Here is a 17,798-nt window from a genome sequence, read left to right on the forward strand (position 1 = left end):
GCCTGGATACCCCTCTTGGGTGAGTTTGCCACCTTACAAATCCATAGAACATAACAAGGGCCACTGGATTTATAAGATTTTGCAACCACTGCGCTTTCTGCATGATTATGGGTCTGCCTCATTTTCCACATAATCCGTCATCTGCTGCATAATCTGCAGATTTTAGCAAAACTATGTTGTTTCTAGCTCTAATAGAGCAACAGGTACTAAAAGGGCTGCAACATGTTCCAGTGCAGTAGAAACCTCTTTGCAATGCTGACTGGTCACCTCTCCAGTATTTGGGTGTTAGACTGGTACAATTGTTGTATGTGGGTGTTAGACAGGTACTAATGATGTGAAACCTTTCCCCAGACAGAGTTAGCCTGGGTAAAAATGCCGAAGTAAAGAAGTTATACTATCACATTAAGCCGCATAATTTCCCCTTTCTTGCCACATAATTTAGTCACCCCTAGTGGATAATTTTGTCTCCCGCAGCTCATTAACTTCAGTGCCCCTGAATATCACATAACAGAAGCAACTCAGCATTACCAAACCACTGTCTATTATCAACAGAGCAGAGAGGCCACGGAAGTAAGTGCTGGGGTGCTGGACTCCCAGAATGGGTTTCCATATGGTTTGAGAAACTAACACTGCTGCACTGAACCTCAGTCCGTAGCGTTTTCAAACGGACACGTTTCATTTAGGAGTCTAGCCGCCGTCTTTCAACAGAGAGGCCAAGGAATGAATGGGCGAGAGGTTGAATCCAATTAATCGTGTTTGACGCTCACCGGTGGTTGCAGGAATTTTTTTTCCATCAAACTCGCACCTGGTTTCATCCTCTCCCCGGTGTTCCATAGCGCCCAGAGGCGTTTCAGTGTGCGGTGCGCGCTACGCACCAACACTCTCCCACTGGCAGTCGTGGGCTCTCTCTCCCTCCACATCATCACCGAACAGTTCCCTCCCTCCTGCTGACTGAACGGGGAGTGAGATTAACACCCCCACCCCCTCAGCTTTCCAGAAAAGACACACACACACATCACTGCTACAAGTCCGTGGCGGGGGAGCGAGCGCCAGGAGGGGGTGCCGGAGAATGCCGGAGAAAGAGTTTGAAAGCTCCCACAAAAAGAATCCACCGCCTCCCGCGGCAGCGATGCAGACACCAGCAGCACGGGCAGCAGCAGGCACAGGCCGGCAGCGTCCCTTCAGCAGCAGAACAAAGTAACCTTTATATCCAGGCAGCGGCGGTGGCGGCACGCACCATGGGCGGGAGCAGGGCTCCCACTCCCTGCAGCGACACTCAGTAACCTGCCAGCCCCGGTACAAAGGTCCCACGATGTTATCAGGGTCCCGCAGCTCGTTCGACGTCAAGCAGCACCAGCCGGGACAGTACATGGTGAGCACAGACCGGGCAGGCATTATGGGCACCCTTCTTGTTATTCCACCGCTCGTCTCTTTCGATTTATTTTGATATTTTTTTTTGCTTCACGGAACTCTTCTCGGACCTGCTTATGTCGGAGATCGCGGTAGGTACAGTAAGTGTGAGATGACTTTTTTTTGTCGCTGTGGGTGTTGGGCAGTTGGTTCTGTCGTTAAAACGGTTTATCCGCTCGCTGTTTGATCTGGATGTCTGTGTAGGTTTGATTTAAAAACCGGTCTCGTGACGGGTACGAAGGGCAGGCGCCTGGCAAGTGAAACTTTCCCGTCAAAAAAAAAAAGTGGAAAGTTTTGTTTGGATGTTGCGTCGTCGCCACTAGGTCTGATTCTGGGATAGTTGCCTCTGTTAGTGTGACGATACTTATCGACCATACTGAATCTGACACACAGGGGATAATCGACTTCATGGGGATGGACTGATGAGCTGGTCGTTGTGCCAATTTGACTGCCATACGTGCTGAGTTGGTGCGGGGTCTCACCTCCATGGAGTCCTTGTTCAGCGTTTGACTCATGGAGTTGTCATTACCAGGTCTGTCAGGAGATTAGCGTGGAAATAGTTGTTTCTGCATCTGGCGCAGAAGACGTCTTCGTTGGCAAGCACAACTTTTGTGGAGTTAGCCATATCCAGCTTCATTCTGACAAACTTGTCTTTTCAGTAAATGAGTCCCATGAAGTCATTGCCACATCTATCTCCGAAGAAGTCTTCGTTGGCATTGCCAACTTGGCAAGCCCAACTCTTGTGACGTTCGCCATATCCAATGTGACTGACAAACTTGTCATTTCAGTAATTGACTCCCATGAAGTTGTCATTACCACGTCCAACTGTCAGGAGATCAATGTGGAAATAGTTGTTTCTGCATCTGGCGCCAAAGACGTCTTCGTTGGCAAGCACAACTTTTGTGGAGTTAGCGATATACAGTGTGACTCTGGCAAACTTCTCATTTAAGTGAATGAGTCCCATGAAGTTGTCATTGCCACATCTAGACTATCTCAGAAGAAGTCTTTGGCTTTGCCAACTTGGCAAGCACAACTTTTGGGAAGTTAGCCATATCCAGTTTGACTTTGGCAAACTTGTCATTTCAGTAATTGACTCCCATGAAGTTGTCATTACCACATCTAGCTCTGAGGAGTCTTAGTTGGCATTGCCAACTTGGCAAGCACAACTTTTGGGAAGTTAGCCATATCCAGTTTGACTTTGGCAAACTTGTCATTTCAGTAATTGACTCCCATGAAGTTGTCATTACCACATCTAGCTCTGAGGAGTCTCAGTTGGCATTGCCAACTTGGCAAGCACAACTTTTGTGAAGTGAGACATATTCAGTTTGACGCTGGCAAACTTGTCATTTCAGTAATTGACTCCCATGAAGTTGTCATCACCACATCTAGCTCCAAGGAATCTTTGTTGGCGGTGCCAACTTGGCAAGCACAACTTTTGTGAAGTTAGCCATATCCAGTTTGACTCTGGCAAACTTGTCATTTCAGTAATTGACTCCCATGAAGTTGTCATCACCACATCTAGCTCCGAAGAAGTCTTTGTTGACATTGCCAACTTGGCAAGCACAACTCTTGTGACATTAGCCATATCCAATGCGACTGACAAACTTGTCATTTCAGTAATTGACTTTCATGAAGTTGTCATTACCAGATCTAACTGTCATGAGATCAACATGGCAATAGTTGTTTCTGCATCTGGTGCCGCAGAAATCTTTGTTGGCAAGCACACCGCTTGTGAAATTAGCGGTACCCGGTATGACTCTGACAATCCTGTCATTTTAGTAATTGACTCCCATGAAGTTGTCATTACCAGGTCGAATTCTTTGGAGATCAATGTGGAAATTGTTGAAGCTGCATCTGGATCGGAAGGAGTCTTCCTTGGCAAGAACAACTCTTGTGAAGTTTGTCATTACCGCCATGTCCGTGACGAAGTTGTCATTTCAGGGAATGACTCGCATGAAGTCGCTGTTGCTGAATCTGACTTCATGATGCTCTCGTTGCCAGGCCTGACTCCCATGAGATCAGCGATGTTACTGGATATGGCTCTCACAAATTTGTTCTTTCTTCTTCTGACTCTGTAAGATCCATGTAGTTAATAGGTTTGATCTTGGTCAAGTTGTTGTTAGCGGAGCTGATTCACATGAAGCCTTTGTTCAGGGTTTGATTGGCATGAAGTTGACATTATCAAAGATCTGACCCATGAGAGCCATATCATCAGCTGTCGTGAAGTTATCATTAACACAAAGTCCTCTTACCTTGGTACGACTGTAATGAAGTTGTTGTTGCTGGGTGTTAATCTCATGAAGTTGTGATTACCAAGTCTGTCTCTCATGAAGTCAACCTATTTAATGGGTCGAACTCTCGTGAAGTCATCGTTACAGGATACGACTCTCATGAAGTTCACGTGGTTGGGCATTACTCTCATGAGGTTGAGATCTGACTCTCATGAAGCCAACCTAGTTAATGGATCTAACTCTCGTGAAGTTGGCATTACCAATATGACTCTCATGAAGTTCACGTGGTTGGGCATTACTCTCATGAGGTTGAGGTCTGACTCATGAAGCCAACCTAGTTAATGGAACTAACTCGTGAAGTCGTCGTTACCGGATACGACTCTCATGAAGTTCATGTGGTTGGGTGTTACTCTCATGAGGTTGTTGTTAGCAGGTCTGGCTCTCATGAAGTTGATGCATTTGATAGGGCTGACTCTCATGACCTTGTTGTTGCTGGTATTGTTTCCCATAAAGTCATTGTTGCCAGGTCTGACTCTTATGAAGTCGTTGCAAGGTCTTGCCAGGTATCACTCATTAAATCACAGTAGCCCCTTACTCTCAAGAACTTATCCTTATCAGATGTGACTTTCAAGAAGCTGTCATTGCCAGGTTAGACTTTCATAAAGTTGTCATTGCTCACTATACATTTTATGAAGCTGTTCTCACTCACCCTGACTCTCAAGAAGCTGTTCTTTCAAGTTGTGACTCTCATAGAGTCATTTTTGCCAGTTGGGACTCTCAGGATCTTATTCTTGCTAGGTGTGTCTCATATGAACCCATTTTTGCCAGGTGGTAACTTTCATAAGGTCGATCTTGCCAGGTGTGCATCTCATAAAGTAATTATTTCTGGTTGTGACTCTCATAAAGCCGTTCTTGCCAGGTGTGTGTCTTATAAAGAAGTTCTTTCCAGGTGTGTGTCTCATAAAGCCGTTCTGCCAGGTGTGCGTCTCATAAAGTAGTTATTTCTGGGTGTGACTCTCATAAAGTTGTTCTTGCCAGGTGTGTGTCTTATAAAGTAGTTCTTTCCAGGTGTGTGTCTCATAAAGCCGTCCTGCCAGGTGTGCGTCTCATAAAGTAGTTCTTTCTGGGTGTGACTCTCATAAAGCTGTTCTTGCCAGGTGGGTGTCTCATGTAGTAATTCTTTCCAGGTGTGACTATCATACAGTCGTTCTTGGCTTCTTACCAGGTGTGTGTCTCATAAAGTCGTGCTTTGCAGGTGTGACTCTCATAAAGTAAGTAGTTCTTGCCGGGTATGTCTCATGAAGTCGTTCTTGCCTGGTGTGTGTATCATGATGTCATTCTTTCTAAGTGTGACTCTCATGAAGTCATTCTTGCCAGGTGTGTGCCTTATGAAGTCGTTCTTTCCAGGTGTGTGTCTTATAAAGCTGCTTTTCCAGGTGTGACTCTCATAAATTAGTTCTTGCCAGGTATGTCTCATGAATTCGTTCTTACCTGGGGTGTGTCTGATGATTTAATTCTTTCCAAGTGTGACTCTCATGAAGTCGTCCTTGCCAGGTGTGCGTCTCATAAAGTATTTCTTTCCAGCTGTGACTCTCATAAAGCCATTCTTGCCAGGTGTGACTCTCATAAAGTAGTTCTTTCCAGGTGTGTGTCTCATGAAGTAGTTCTTGCCAGATGTGTGTTTCATGAAGTCTTTCTTGCCAGGTGCGCCTTACCGGAAGTCGTTGTTGGCAGGTGTCTCCTTATGTCGTTGTCTGCAGGTGTACTTTCCTGAAGTCGTTCTTTCCAGGTGAATCTCATGAATTCGTTCTTGCCAGGGTTGAGTCTCATGAAGTTGTTCTTTCCAGGTGTGAGACTTGTGAAGTCTTTCTTGCCAGGTGTGAGTCTCGTGAAGTTGTTCTTGCCAGGTGTGACTTGCCTGAAGCCGTTCTTGCCAGGTGTGACTCTCATAAAGCTGTTCTTGCCAGGTGTGACTTTCATAAAGCCATTCTTTCCAGGTGTGTGTGTCTCATAAAGTAGTTCTTTCCAGATGTGACGCTCATAAAGCCGTTCTTGCCAGGTGTGACTCTCATAAAGTAGTTCTTTCCAGGTGTAAGTCTTGTGAAGTCTTTCGTGCCAGGTGTGTGTCTCATGAAGTCTTTCTTGCCAGGGTTGAGTCTCCTGAGGTTGTTCTTGCCAGGTGCACCTCAACGGAAGTCGTTATTGGCAGGTGTCTCATTATGTCGTTGTCTGCAGGTGTGACTTGCCTGAAGTCGTTCTTTCCAGGTGTGAGTCTCATGAAGGCGTTCTTGCCGGATGTGTGTCTCATGCAGGCCCGGTTCTAGCGGGTGGGCCGGGTGGGCCTGGCCCACCCAAACAGGAGCCTTGGCCCTCCCAGTGAGGGCTTGAAGGCAGGCTTGCAACGGCATTGGGCTCAAAGGGCTGTCTGTGTGTGTGTGCGCCCGGGCTGAGACAGCTTCCCGGGCGCACACACATAGACAGTTTTAGAGATTGTCGCAGCCGCACCCGAGTACTTCACAGGTCTTTAAAATACCATTTACATGTTAACAAGGCTTTGTTTATTTTTTCACCCCTTTATCTGCACATGGCAAAGGCAACACATCCTTTCTTTGACAAGGGTAACCTTTGCCTACTATTCTGCTTCGTGCTGTGACACAAAGTTTGACAAATGGAGTAGTAGGTAAGAGAATGTGTTACTATTTGTTTTTCCTTTAAAAATCTGCACAGGCCCAGCAGGACACATATTTCCGTGCTCATCATTTAAACAGTTTTTATCATTATCATGGCTGATGCAGGACATCAATAAGACAATCCAAAATGCCCAGATAGCCCTGGTGATTAATGATCCTGCTGGAGAGCAATCATTTGTCTGTTTGTAGTTTTTAAATGCAGATGAACTGTATTTTATGTGGAAGGTCAGTGGGTTACTACCTTTGTCACAAAGATCCTTGTGTTACTTGCAGTTCAGAATACAATCCTAACATAGAACAGTGACCAATGAACTGTCTTCAAAGAGCTGCATACAAACATGAATGGTATAGTTAGAACTTCGCTTTTTTGTTTTGTGATATAGTTAGAACTTCCTCAGTCTTTCATTATTCTAATGTTGCTAAAATGAGTATGTTTGAGCAGATATACATTTTAATCAGTAAAGCTGACCCCCATGGAATACTCTTTAAACCCCAGACCAACCCCTTTTAAAATATACTGCCCACCAGTATGGATGACATGTGATTCCTACACCTCATTGGTTAATGTGACATTCCATGTAGACTGATTTCCATACTTGTATGTTTCATTGTCTCTGTATAATGTGTGCGTGGTGTAAAGAAGTGACACACACAACACTGATATGAGTAGCGCTATACAACAAATGAAATGCATATGAGAGAGGGGCAACGTAAAGATGAGGGGCACTGTTGGAGGGTGGCAGTGAGGGAATCCGAGGAGGAGATAGTGGGAGGGGCTATGGAGCGATGAGGTGCACTGTTGGAGGGTGACAGTGAGGGAATCCGAAGAAGAGGTCATGGGGTGGAGGGGGGAGCTAGGGAGAGATGAGGGGCACTGGTGGAGGGTGGTAGTGAGGGAGTCTGAGGAGGAGGTCATAAGGAGGAGGGCCCACAGAGAGATGAGGGGCACTGATGGAGGGTGGCAGTGAGGGAATCTAGGAGGAGGTCATAAGGGGGAGAGGCTATGGGGAGATGAGGGGCACTTGTGGCTTGTGGCAGTGAGGTAATCAAGGAGAAGGTCAATAGGGGGGTCATGGAGGGATGAGGGGCACTGTTGGAAAGTGGTAGTAAAGGTATTTACAGAGAAAGAGGTTATTAGTGCGCGCTAAAAAAGACTTTTGCATCAGCGCTGAAGCCGGCCCTGTCATGGCCTTTCTGTTTATTTAATTAGCAGTCGGGTCATAAGGGCTACTGCGGAACATACTTTAAAGTGTGTGCTAATTATATTTACTGCTAAATTCAATGTTAGATGGCTTAATGAAGGTGGCAGGACGCGTCATCCTGAATAGGATCCAAACATGGGGGGAGGAAAACTATATTATATCAAACGTGCAGTATGGTTTCAGGCCAGGTAAAGGGACTGTTGAGCAATGTCTAAACCTAGCCTTGCTGAAAGCAAAATACACTCGGGCAAAGAATGGGAATCTTTTTATTACTTTTATTGATTTATGTTCGGCTTTTGATTGCGTTGATCATGAGTTCATGTGGAGAACGTTGAGGGACATGGGTGTTGATAGCCACCTTATTCGCTTTATTAAGGAACTCTACAGAGGAGCTGGGGCAAGGGTACTGTATGGGCTTAGGGAGGATTGCTCGGACAAATTCCCTATAAAGAGGGGGGTAAGACAGGGGTGCATTTTGGCACCCCTGTTATTTACCCTATATATAAACTCAGTAGGACACCATCTTACGGATTTGCAACATGATTATCCAACTATTGGCGGGACCCCCACACCGATATTGCTATACGCGGATGACGCGGCATTAATGTTGCGTACAAGATTAGGACTCCAGAAGACCGTGGAGAAATTTGCTAGCATTATGAGGGTTAGAGGCCTAAACATCAATATTGCAAAAACTTACACAATGTCCTGTGGGAGGGGGACAAAGAGGGTGCCATGCCCGATTTATCTTGAAGGCAGGAAAATTGAATCTACGGATAGGTTCTCCTATCTAGGTGTGAACTTCGATAGGAGGGGGACTTGGCATACAGCAGTGCACGCCAGGCAATTAGCCCTCACCCGTTCCACGGGAGCCTTAAGAAATTTTGCGTCCAAATTAGGGGGGAAACCAGTAAAAGAGCTGATTGATATTTATAAAGCTAAATGTGTGCCTGTAGCATCATACAGAGCGGGCGTTTGGGGGATTGAAAAAGCACAGGTCTTACAAACCTGTGAAAACCAGTTTATCTGTGATCTACTGGGACTCCCGCAAACGTCTTCTACGTATATGACACACATAGAAGCAGGTCTTCCCTACCTTTTAGATACCATTAGGATCTCCCCCATACTACTCTGGCACAAGGTCTGGGTTACCAACGAGACCGGATCACTAAAATGATATCGAGGGACAAAATATCGACTTGCAAAAATATCGTGGACAAAATATCGACAGTCAAAATATCGAGTTTGTATCTACAAACAGGTAAGTACAAAAATATCGAGTACAAAATATTGTTTACAATAATATAGTTGTAAAAAATATCGACTTTATTAAAAACAGTGTTAAATTAAATTAATATTAAAATTTAATTACTAAAATATACTTAAAAATACTTACATTAACTTATAATAATTAAATAATAAATGAAAGTAATACAAATTTTTTTTACAATATTATTTGTTAAAACATATATATTTAGTAACATACTATAATTAAATAAGATACTGAAAACTGACCCTGAACCCTAAAAATACCCCTTTACCCAAAAACCCCAAACTGACCCTGAACCCTAAAAATACCCTTTTACCCAAAAACCCAAAACTGACCCTGAACCCTAAAAATACCCCCAAAAAAACTGAAAACTGACCCTGAACCCTAAAAATACCCCTTTACCCAAAAACTGAAAACTGACCCTGAACCCTAAAAATACCCCTTTACCCAAAAACTGAAAACTGACCCTGAACCCTAAAAATACTCCTTTACCCAAAATTAATTAATATTATTTAATTACCAATTAATTATTAATTAACTATAACAATAAAGTAAATATATTAGCACATTAGCTGTAATTAATTTAATTTAATAATTAATATTATTTTTTCCCAAATAATTAATTAACAATAACTAAAAATTATATATATAAATAAATTACTCTAATTAATGTAATTAACTAATTAATATTATTTAATTACCAATTAATTACTAATTATAAATATGTACAACATTATATTAATTAACTAATTAATATTAATTAATTACCAATTAATTAATAATTTAAAAAAATTACAAACATATATTAATTAAATAATTGTTATTAAATTACTCCCCACCCTTATCCCCTATTAACCCAACATCCCGCTACTAAACATTAACTACAATTTATATTACTATTAATAAAAAATTGTTATTTTTTTAACCTTTTTTCTACATATTATTGAAATTTTTTACTTTTATTTATATATATTTTGTCTATATTTTTGTACTCGATATTTTTTTAACATTATTTTAATCGATATTTTGACCAACGATATTTTTGAGATCGAAATTTTATTATTATCGATATTTTTAACTCGATATTTTGTCCATTCGATATTTTGGAGTCGATATTTTGTCTGTGCACCCAACGAGACCGCCCTAAACCGAGATTTAATTAATGACTGCCTATCTCTGGACGGGGCCTCTAACATTGCATGGATTACCTATGTCGGAGGTATGTTTAATGAGATAGGACATCCAGAATTTTTTGAGAGGCCTGCCAGCTTGGAGATGATATCGAGAGGCTCCTTGAAAAAGATGGCCTCTGACTACTTAGTTGGTGTCAGGTGGAATCTTGAAAAAAGGAAAACGACTACTCTTGGATATCAGCAAATCACTGCTTACGAGGGGCTCCAAAAGTATCTTGTTGCTGTAGCAAGTCTGTATGCCCGCATGCTGCTTACCCGCTTCAGGCTAGGTACCTTTTTTCGTCTAATTACATTTCCTTTAACCAATAACTGGTCAATGGACAATCTCGTTTGCCCCTGCGATGATTGCTCGTATCAATCAAACATACATTGTCTCTTGTTTTGTAAATTTTATCATGTACCACAAAGGGCCTTTTTATTACCTATTCTTAAAAACTGGGGGATACGGACCTGTCTTGCAGCTTATATAAAGCTGCAAAAACTAGAAGAAGACTATGCTATCCTTGCAGTAACCAGCTTTTTAAAATCAGTGATCAAATTTCGGAACACAATGTGAGGCTTTTTAACTAATATAAATTGTTTTTATCCAATACTGCCTTTTAAGAATTATTGTTGTTTTGAAATATTTTAACCCAAAGTGACCTAAACATTTAATTGATAATTAACTATTTGTATACTGGCTCCTTTTTCGATTGTATAGGCTGAAAATTGTCTTTTTATAATATGTGCTTTTATGATTTTATATGAAATCGAATAAAGCTTGCTTTGATTTGAAAAGTTTGAAGGTGATTTTACTAATGTTTTTACTGGGAAAAATGAAAGTGTAGCTCAATGGTACCTGATATGGGGCTGTGGCCCGAGGTCAGCTGTGAGATAAGGTGCACCAGAGAGGAGTAGTGGATAATATAGCCTATAAGGGAGTGCGTTGCAGAGTCCGTGGTCAGGTGGAGGTAGTAATGAAGAGGGATTCTCCCTGAAGGCTCGCACAGAGGGAGCCCGTGAAGTGTCACTTGCCTGATACTCCCACCTCAGAAACCTCCTCTTCCCATCAAAGGAACATTACATGGAAAAAAACCCTTTTTGAGAGTGATAATATTTAGAAAGAGATGTGGAAAAGAGTGCGTTTTACTGGGCCTTGTAAGACTAAGAATAGATAAAGGAGGGCCCTGAAGCAGGCCTGCCTAGACATATATGCGACAAATCGAGCCTGCAGTGGGCTACCCAAATGCACCCTTGGCCCACCCAAATAAAAATTCCTGAAGCCGGGCCTGGTCTCATGAAGTCTTTCTTGCCAGGGTTGAGTCTTGTGAAGTTGTTCCTGCCAGGTGTGACTTGCCTGAAGTCATTAGTGCCAGGTGTGACTCCCATGAAGCCCCCGTTGTGGGCCTCATAAGATCGGCGTCTGTGCGGTGCTCGCCTCTGCGTGGGTATCGAGAGTGAAGCGGTTTCCGCTTGCTGCTGCCACCGAGAGAAACGTATGAAGAAGCACTTCCGGGAAGGGTGACGTTTATTTCAGACTGATGTTTTGCAGCTGAGACGTAAGATGAAGGAAGAACTGAGCGCTTTGAGGCAGGCCGAGGACCAGCGAAGGACGTGCATCTTTAGAAACGCTGTGAAAATGTTCTTTCTCATAAATCCCTCCTCAAATCGCGTTCGCAGAAGAGGAGGTGGAATGGGTAGCCTTCTTTGTCGCGCCATATCTTCCTTTTTATGCATTTCTAATGTTCCAGGGGAGATGTCGCTGCATTCGGAGATTGCACAGGTATTGTGGCAGCAGTTCCATCGCGATGGCAATGCTAAGAAGCTGACTGTCGCGATATGCAGGCATGTGTAACGTAAGACTCAGATCTAAACAACCTACAGACTGAATGGCGCTGGCACCTCCCCGACAGCGAATATTGAGAGTTAACCAGGTTTCTCCGCGAGCACAATATTTGTAGGTAGGGTGACCAACTGGCATTGGTGCAAATTCAGGACGGTGAGTGTAAAAATTCAGGACAAAGGGTCAAAATTCAGGACACAAATTCAGGACAGGAGGTCAAAATTCAGGACAAAACTTCAGGACAATAGGTACGTTTTACAGACACATCAGAGGTCGCGCAATAGTAAATAAGTAAGCCCAGCCATTTCCAAACATATTCAACCATTTGCAAACCTATCCATCATGTATCCTTCCATCTATCATTTCACTCATCCATCCCTTCATCCATCCCCTCATCCATCCTTTCACTCATCCTCCATTATCCATCCATCCAGCCACCCTTTCACCCTATCCATCTGTACACTTATACATCCACTCTTCATCCCATCCATCCATTCACTCATCCATTCAGCCATTTACTCTTTCACCAATCCAGCCATCCTTTCACTTACTAATCTTTCCACCCATCCACTCTTTTAGTCATCCACCCATCCTCCCTTTCTCTCTCCATCGACCCTTTCACTTAGCCTTCCATCCATCCATCCATCCACCCACCCATCCATCCATCTACTCATCCACTCATGAATCCATCCATTGCCCCTATCACTCATCCATCTATCATTTCACTCCTTCACACATCTATTCATCCTTTTGTCCATCTACCCTCCCTTTCACTCACTCATCCATCCTTACACCCACCCTTTCACTCATATGTCCATTTATTCACCCTTGCACTTATCAATCCATCAATCCATCCATCATTTCACTCATCCACCTACCCCCCATCATCCACCCACCCACCCATCCATCCTTTCACCCACCCACTCATCATCCATCCATCCATCCTTTCACCCACCCACTCATCATCCATCCATCCATCCTTTCACCCACCCACTTATCCATCCATCCATCCTTTCACCCACTCTCCATCCATCCATCCTTTCACCCACCCATCATCCATCCTTTCACCCACCCATCATCCATCCATCCATCCATCTGTCCTTCCATCCATCTGTCCTTCCCCTCGTCATCCATCCATTCATTCATCCCCTCATCATCCATCCATCCTTCCCCTCATCATCCATCCATCCTTTTCCCTCATTATCCATCCATCCTTCCCCTCATCATCCATCCATCCTTTTCCCTCATCATCCATCCATCCTTTTCCCTCATCAACCATCCATCCATCCTTCCCCTCATCATCCACCCATCCTTCCCTTCATCATCCATCCATCCTTTCACCCACCCCCTCATCATCAATCCAATCCCTCATCATCCATCCTTTCACCCACCCCTTATCATCCATCCATCCACCCTTCCCCTCATCATCCATCCATCCTTCCCCTCATCATCCATCCTTTCCCGTCATCCATCCATCCTTCCCCTCATTCATCCTTCCTTTCATCCATCCTTCCCCTCATCCATCCATCATCCATCCATCCTTCTCCTCATCCATCCATCCTTCCTTTCATCCATCCCCTCACCCATCCATCCCATCCATTTATCCTTCCCCTCCATCCATCCATCCTTCCCCTCCATCCATCCATCGTCCCCCTCATCCATTTATCCTTCCCCTCCATCCATCATCCTTTCCCTCATCCATCATCCAGCTACCCTTCCACCCATACATCCAGCTATTTACATTTTCTCTCCATCCTTCCCGTCACTCATCAATCCATCTATCCTCTCTCATTATCCATTTATTCAATCTTTCATTCATCCATTCACCCTTTCACTAATTCATCCAGCCATTCACACATCCCTTCACTTACTTACTCGTTCACCTTTCCATATTAATTTTGAGCTGAGCCCTTTTGAGAAGAGGCCCATCAAGAACTTCACCCTCGCTGCAGGGGCCGTTCCAGGACTGGGACAGAAGCCACCCAGGGAGGAGACAGGATCCACCACAGGGGGGGACAAGAGCCACCACAGGTGTAGGTGGACTGGAGCCACAACATGGAGGAACAGGAGCCATCCCAGGCGGGGGTGGACTGGAGCCACAACATGGGGGACAGGAGCCATCACTGAGGGGAGGGCAGGAGCCATCACAGGAGAGGGAACAGGATCCACCAGGGTGGGCACAGGGGTGGGCATGCAGTATTCTAGTATCATCTTGGGCTTCTCGCACCCTCCTGCACAAGACAACGAGAAGACAGGCTCTCTGTCCAAAATGCCATCCCCCACTGTGATGTACAGTACGTACAGGAGATACTCTAAGAGAACTGATTGAACTGATTGTCCTCCATACTTTGTTAATCAGTGTGGGTGCGATTGTGCCATTTCTTTATTGTATTACATTATGAATGTTTGAAGAACCGAGGTTTGCTTACAAATTAGTGACAGTAATTAAGCTCGGTGAAGAGAACCACGTGCTGCCTCGGTGTAATCAGGGGTGTAATCTGGCCGAGTCTCGGATGTTTGGGGCCCTGGGTAGAAATGGAACGTGTGAGACCCCCTCTAAATAGCAGAGACATGACACATTCAGGGCTGTTTGCATGTGCATGGATGCCCCCTGCTCCTGAACCTGCAGCCCCTCCCTCTCAGTCACCTTCAAGCACCTCTTAACAGCTCATCAAGGGCTGGAGGTGTGAGGGTTGCCACCCCGCTGTGCCTCGCCAATGCTGCTGAGTATCTAAGCTTTGGAACAGCCTCGGAGTCAAGAAGGGGGGTTGGGGCAAGCTGTGCCCGGGTAAAATTACGGACAAATGGCGTCCGTTAAAGAATCCTTCACGGACAACGGACAGACAGCCAAAATTACGGACTGTCCGTGAAATTTACGGACGGTTGGTCACCCTATTTGTAGGTAAAGGAAATGAGACACAGATAAAGGAATTTGCCCAGGATCACACAGTGTAGACAAGTGTGGATTAGAATGTTTGTTTTCATGAGCAGCCAGCGCCGGGCAGTCACGTTGCTTAGCGACTCTAGTAGTAGCAGGGCCTGGATTCTGTGGCAATAGATATTTCGCTGTAGTGTTGTACCCATGTATGTATTTGGATGACCCAGAATAGATTTTCATGATACCCAAATTGAAATTGATGACAGTCCCTACATGAATGCTAGTGTGATTCATCAGTTACTGTTTTTAAATTTTACTTATACGTGGTGATGAAATATGACCCTATGGTTGTATTCCAATGAAAGATATGTTATCACCCACCTGATGATGGAGTTCAATAATAAACATATAGGGAGTTGATATATATTAAGATAGAGGAATACTTCATTTTATTCTATGTTTGACCAAACACACATACACACGAGAGAGATTATTTGACCTTTTTGCTGCTATGATGAAAATACAAATCAAGGGGGAATCATTTCCAATTAAGGCATTTTGAGAGTAATTGAACAAGAGAAATAGATTTCAAATACATTATTATTATTATTATTATGTTTCTTATATAGCGCCAGAATCGACCCCCGAAGGGGTATCTCTGCGCTTGCCTTGGGAACCCGTCCTGGCTTTTCCCTGTGAGATAGCCCCTACAGGGCATCCCCTAGGTGAAAGCCAGGCATCCCGCCGCGGGGGGGGGGGGGGCGTTGTGGAGATTAAGCAAGCTTAATGCCCAGAGTTGCAGAGTGTGAACCCATGATACATTGACAAGCCTGAACACAATAAAATAATATTAATAATCTTTATTCGGAGGTAATCACATCCATAAAAGATACAATAAGAAAACAAAGACAAGCATTAAAACACTTCATCTGTACAACTGAGTATCAGATGAAATAATGTGCAAAAAAGCAAAATCCAATCAATCATTAAAAGAGACTGTGCGCCCAAAATAGAGAATGATGTTGGAGTTTCACTTTATCACCGTGAGTAAGGAGCGGCCTCAAAGCGCGTTGATCGTGAGCATTATAGTGATCTTTTATGTAGGTCTGGTCTAGAGACTGTGAGCCATCTCGTCAGTCTCACACTTTCCATGCTTTTCCCCAAAATATGATTTCCAAAAAAAAGAAGAGTAAAATATAATTTGATGTGATAATATATATATCTTTTTTTGCACCCTTTCTTTTTTTAAACATATTTTTAGCTGACATGCACCCCACCTTTAGATTGCAGCATTTTTACTTTTTATTACATTTAAACTTTTAATGCCTAATCCAAATGTCTGCCAAAAAAAATGTGCAGGCATGCCAAGGGCACATCTATTGCTTTTGCCAATGCTTGTTTCCTAGGCACCTGCTATCCGAACTGTAGAGCTCTGTTTTAACATTTTTCGAAATGCCATTGTATATATGGTATATTTGTAGATTCAGTGAGTGTATTATGCTGTTTATTACCGGTGTGGGGAGGGGCCATGAATCATGACAGGCGGAGCCCCAGGTGGGTAGAACTGCGTAGCCCCTCTCTCCCCATCACCAATGATAATATACAGCAAATTATTGGCTGTGCATCTGCATATATGGTTCATGCCATGCTATTCTTTAACGCATTAACTACTACCATGGGTCCTTCTTCAGAGTTTAGTGGATGGACTATTGGGTTAAAATAATAGGAAGTCCTGTACACTGTATTCCAAGTGCCATATGCCATAATACACTTCTGATACGGCGGACAAGACATCTGCTACGTTTGTGTCCGAGTATCCCATGTGCAAAGTGTAATACACTCTTTATTACCATGGTTGAATGTGGGGAGGTGCGGCAACTCAGGAGAGAAGAAGTCTTGTGTGTGTCATGATGCCTCTCCCTATCAGTTCTTCTATAAGGACATTAATAAGTAGTCTATTAGGCTTTGGTCTAATCCGGGCCCATAGATATGTCATCGGTTTTGTATACATATGTTCCTTACCCCGCCAGCCACTGTACAGAATTGGTGCTATGTGGCATTCGGTTTAGAAAAAATAGCAGGTTTGCAGGTCCATGCAGGAGTTTTGGCTCCAGGGGCATAGCTACCAGTAGTGCATCAGGTGCAGTGTCACCAGGACTCTTGACTATGAGGAACCCTCTTCACCACAGTTATTGTTTTGTTAAATACAAAACAAGGGCATGGGGCATAAATGTCTTGTTTGATTAGGGCCCTTAGCGCCATCGAGCGAGTTTGATCCGTTCTTGTGGCATTTTGGTACTTGAAAAGTGTAGGCGGAAGTCCTGCGTGTTTGTGTTGGAGTTGTTTTTTGTTTGCTGTCACTAGATCGCTAGAGCGGTGTCTGAGTGTTTGAAAGAGGTGTGTGTTTTTGCTGAAGCTGAGTGTATTCTGGAGTGCTGTGGTTTTTTAGGAAGAAGCCTACAGCAGTTTGATTTGCTAGAGACATCTAGGGCGCATTCAGAAACATTCCCCGGGAATTTTTTCCACCCATTGCTTTCCATTGGCTTTGTGGTTTGTAACTCACATTTCCTAGCTTTCTGTTTGCTGGCTTTATTTGTTTCAGGCTGTCCAGGTTCAGTTTGTCCCTTCCAAGATGCAAAGCACTTTAAGAACCCGGTATTAGTAAACCGCAAACTAATCTCCCCAAATCAATCAATCAATCAGGGGCATTATAAGAGCGCTACTCACCTGTGAGGGTCTCAAGGCGCTGGGGGGGGGAGAGGGAAAGGAGGGGGGGGTCCGCTCATCTGTAAGCCGAAGAGCCAGGTCTTGAGAGTCTTCCTGAAGGTGTTCATGGAGGGGGCGCGTCTGATGTCTGCCGGTAGCTCGTTCCAGGTCTTGGCTGAAATGTGAGAGAAGCCTGCGTTTGGCTCTGTGGATGCGCGGGGTTGCGGCCAGTGCGAGGTTGGCGGATCGGAGGTTGGTATTTGGGTCCGTTGTTGTGTAGGCATTTGTAGGCGTGAGTGAGGATTTTAAGGTGATTCTTTTCTCCACGGGAAGCCAGTGGAGTTTTCGTAGGTGTTTGCTGATGTGTTTGTGCCGTGGGATGCCCAGGACGAGTCT

At 44.1% G+C, this 17,798-nt stretch overlaps 1 protein-coding gene across 2 annotated transcripts in view; it reads left to right on the forward strand.

The window, feature by feature from the left end:
* The first annotated feature begins 949 nt into the window (after positions 1 to 949).
* MTMR11 (myotubularin related protein 11) overlaps positions 950 to 17,798 on the forward strand; it is a 262,554-nt gene continuing 245,705 nt past the window's right edge. Inside the window, exon 1 of one of the 2 annotated variants that reach the window (XM_086945377.1) lies at positions 950 to 1,372. In XM_086945377.1, coding sequence (XP_086801503.1) covers positions 1,313 to 1,372 — 60 coding nt within the window. In that variant the 5' untranslated portion in view covers positions 950 to 1,312. Of the gene's footprint in view, positions 1,503 to 17,798 lie in introns of both variants that reach the window. The other variant, XM_086945378.1, reaches the window with a different exon arrangement.

The sequence above is a fragment of the Lissotriton vulgaris genome, chromosome 12, assembly GCF_964263255.1.
Source record: "Lissotriton vulgaris chromosome 12, aLisVul1.2, whole genome shotgun sequence".
Classification (NCBI taxonomy): domain Eukaryota; kingdom Metazoa; phylum Chordata; class Amphibia; order Caudata; family Salamandridae; genus Lissotriton; species Lissotriton vulgaris.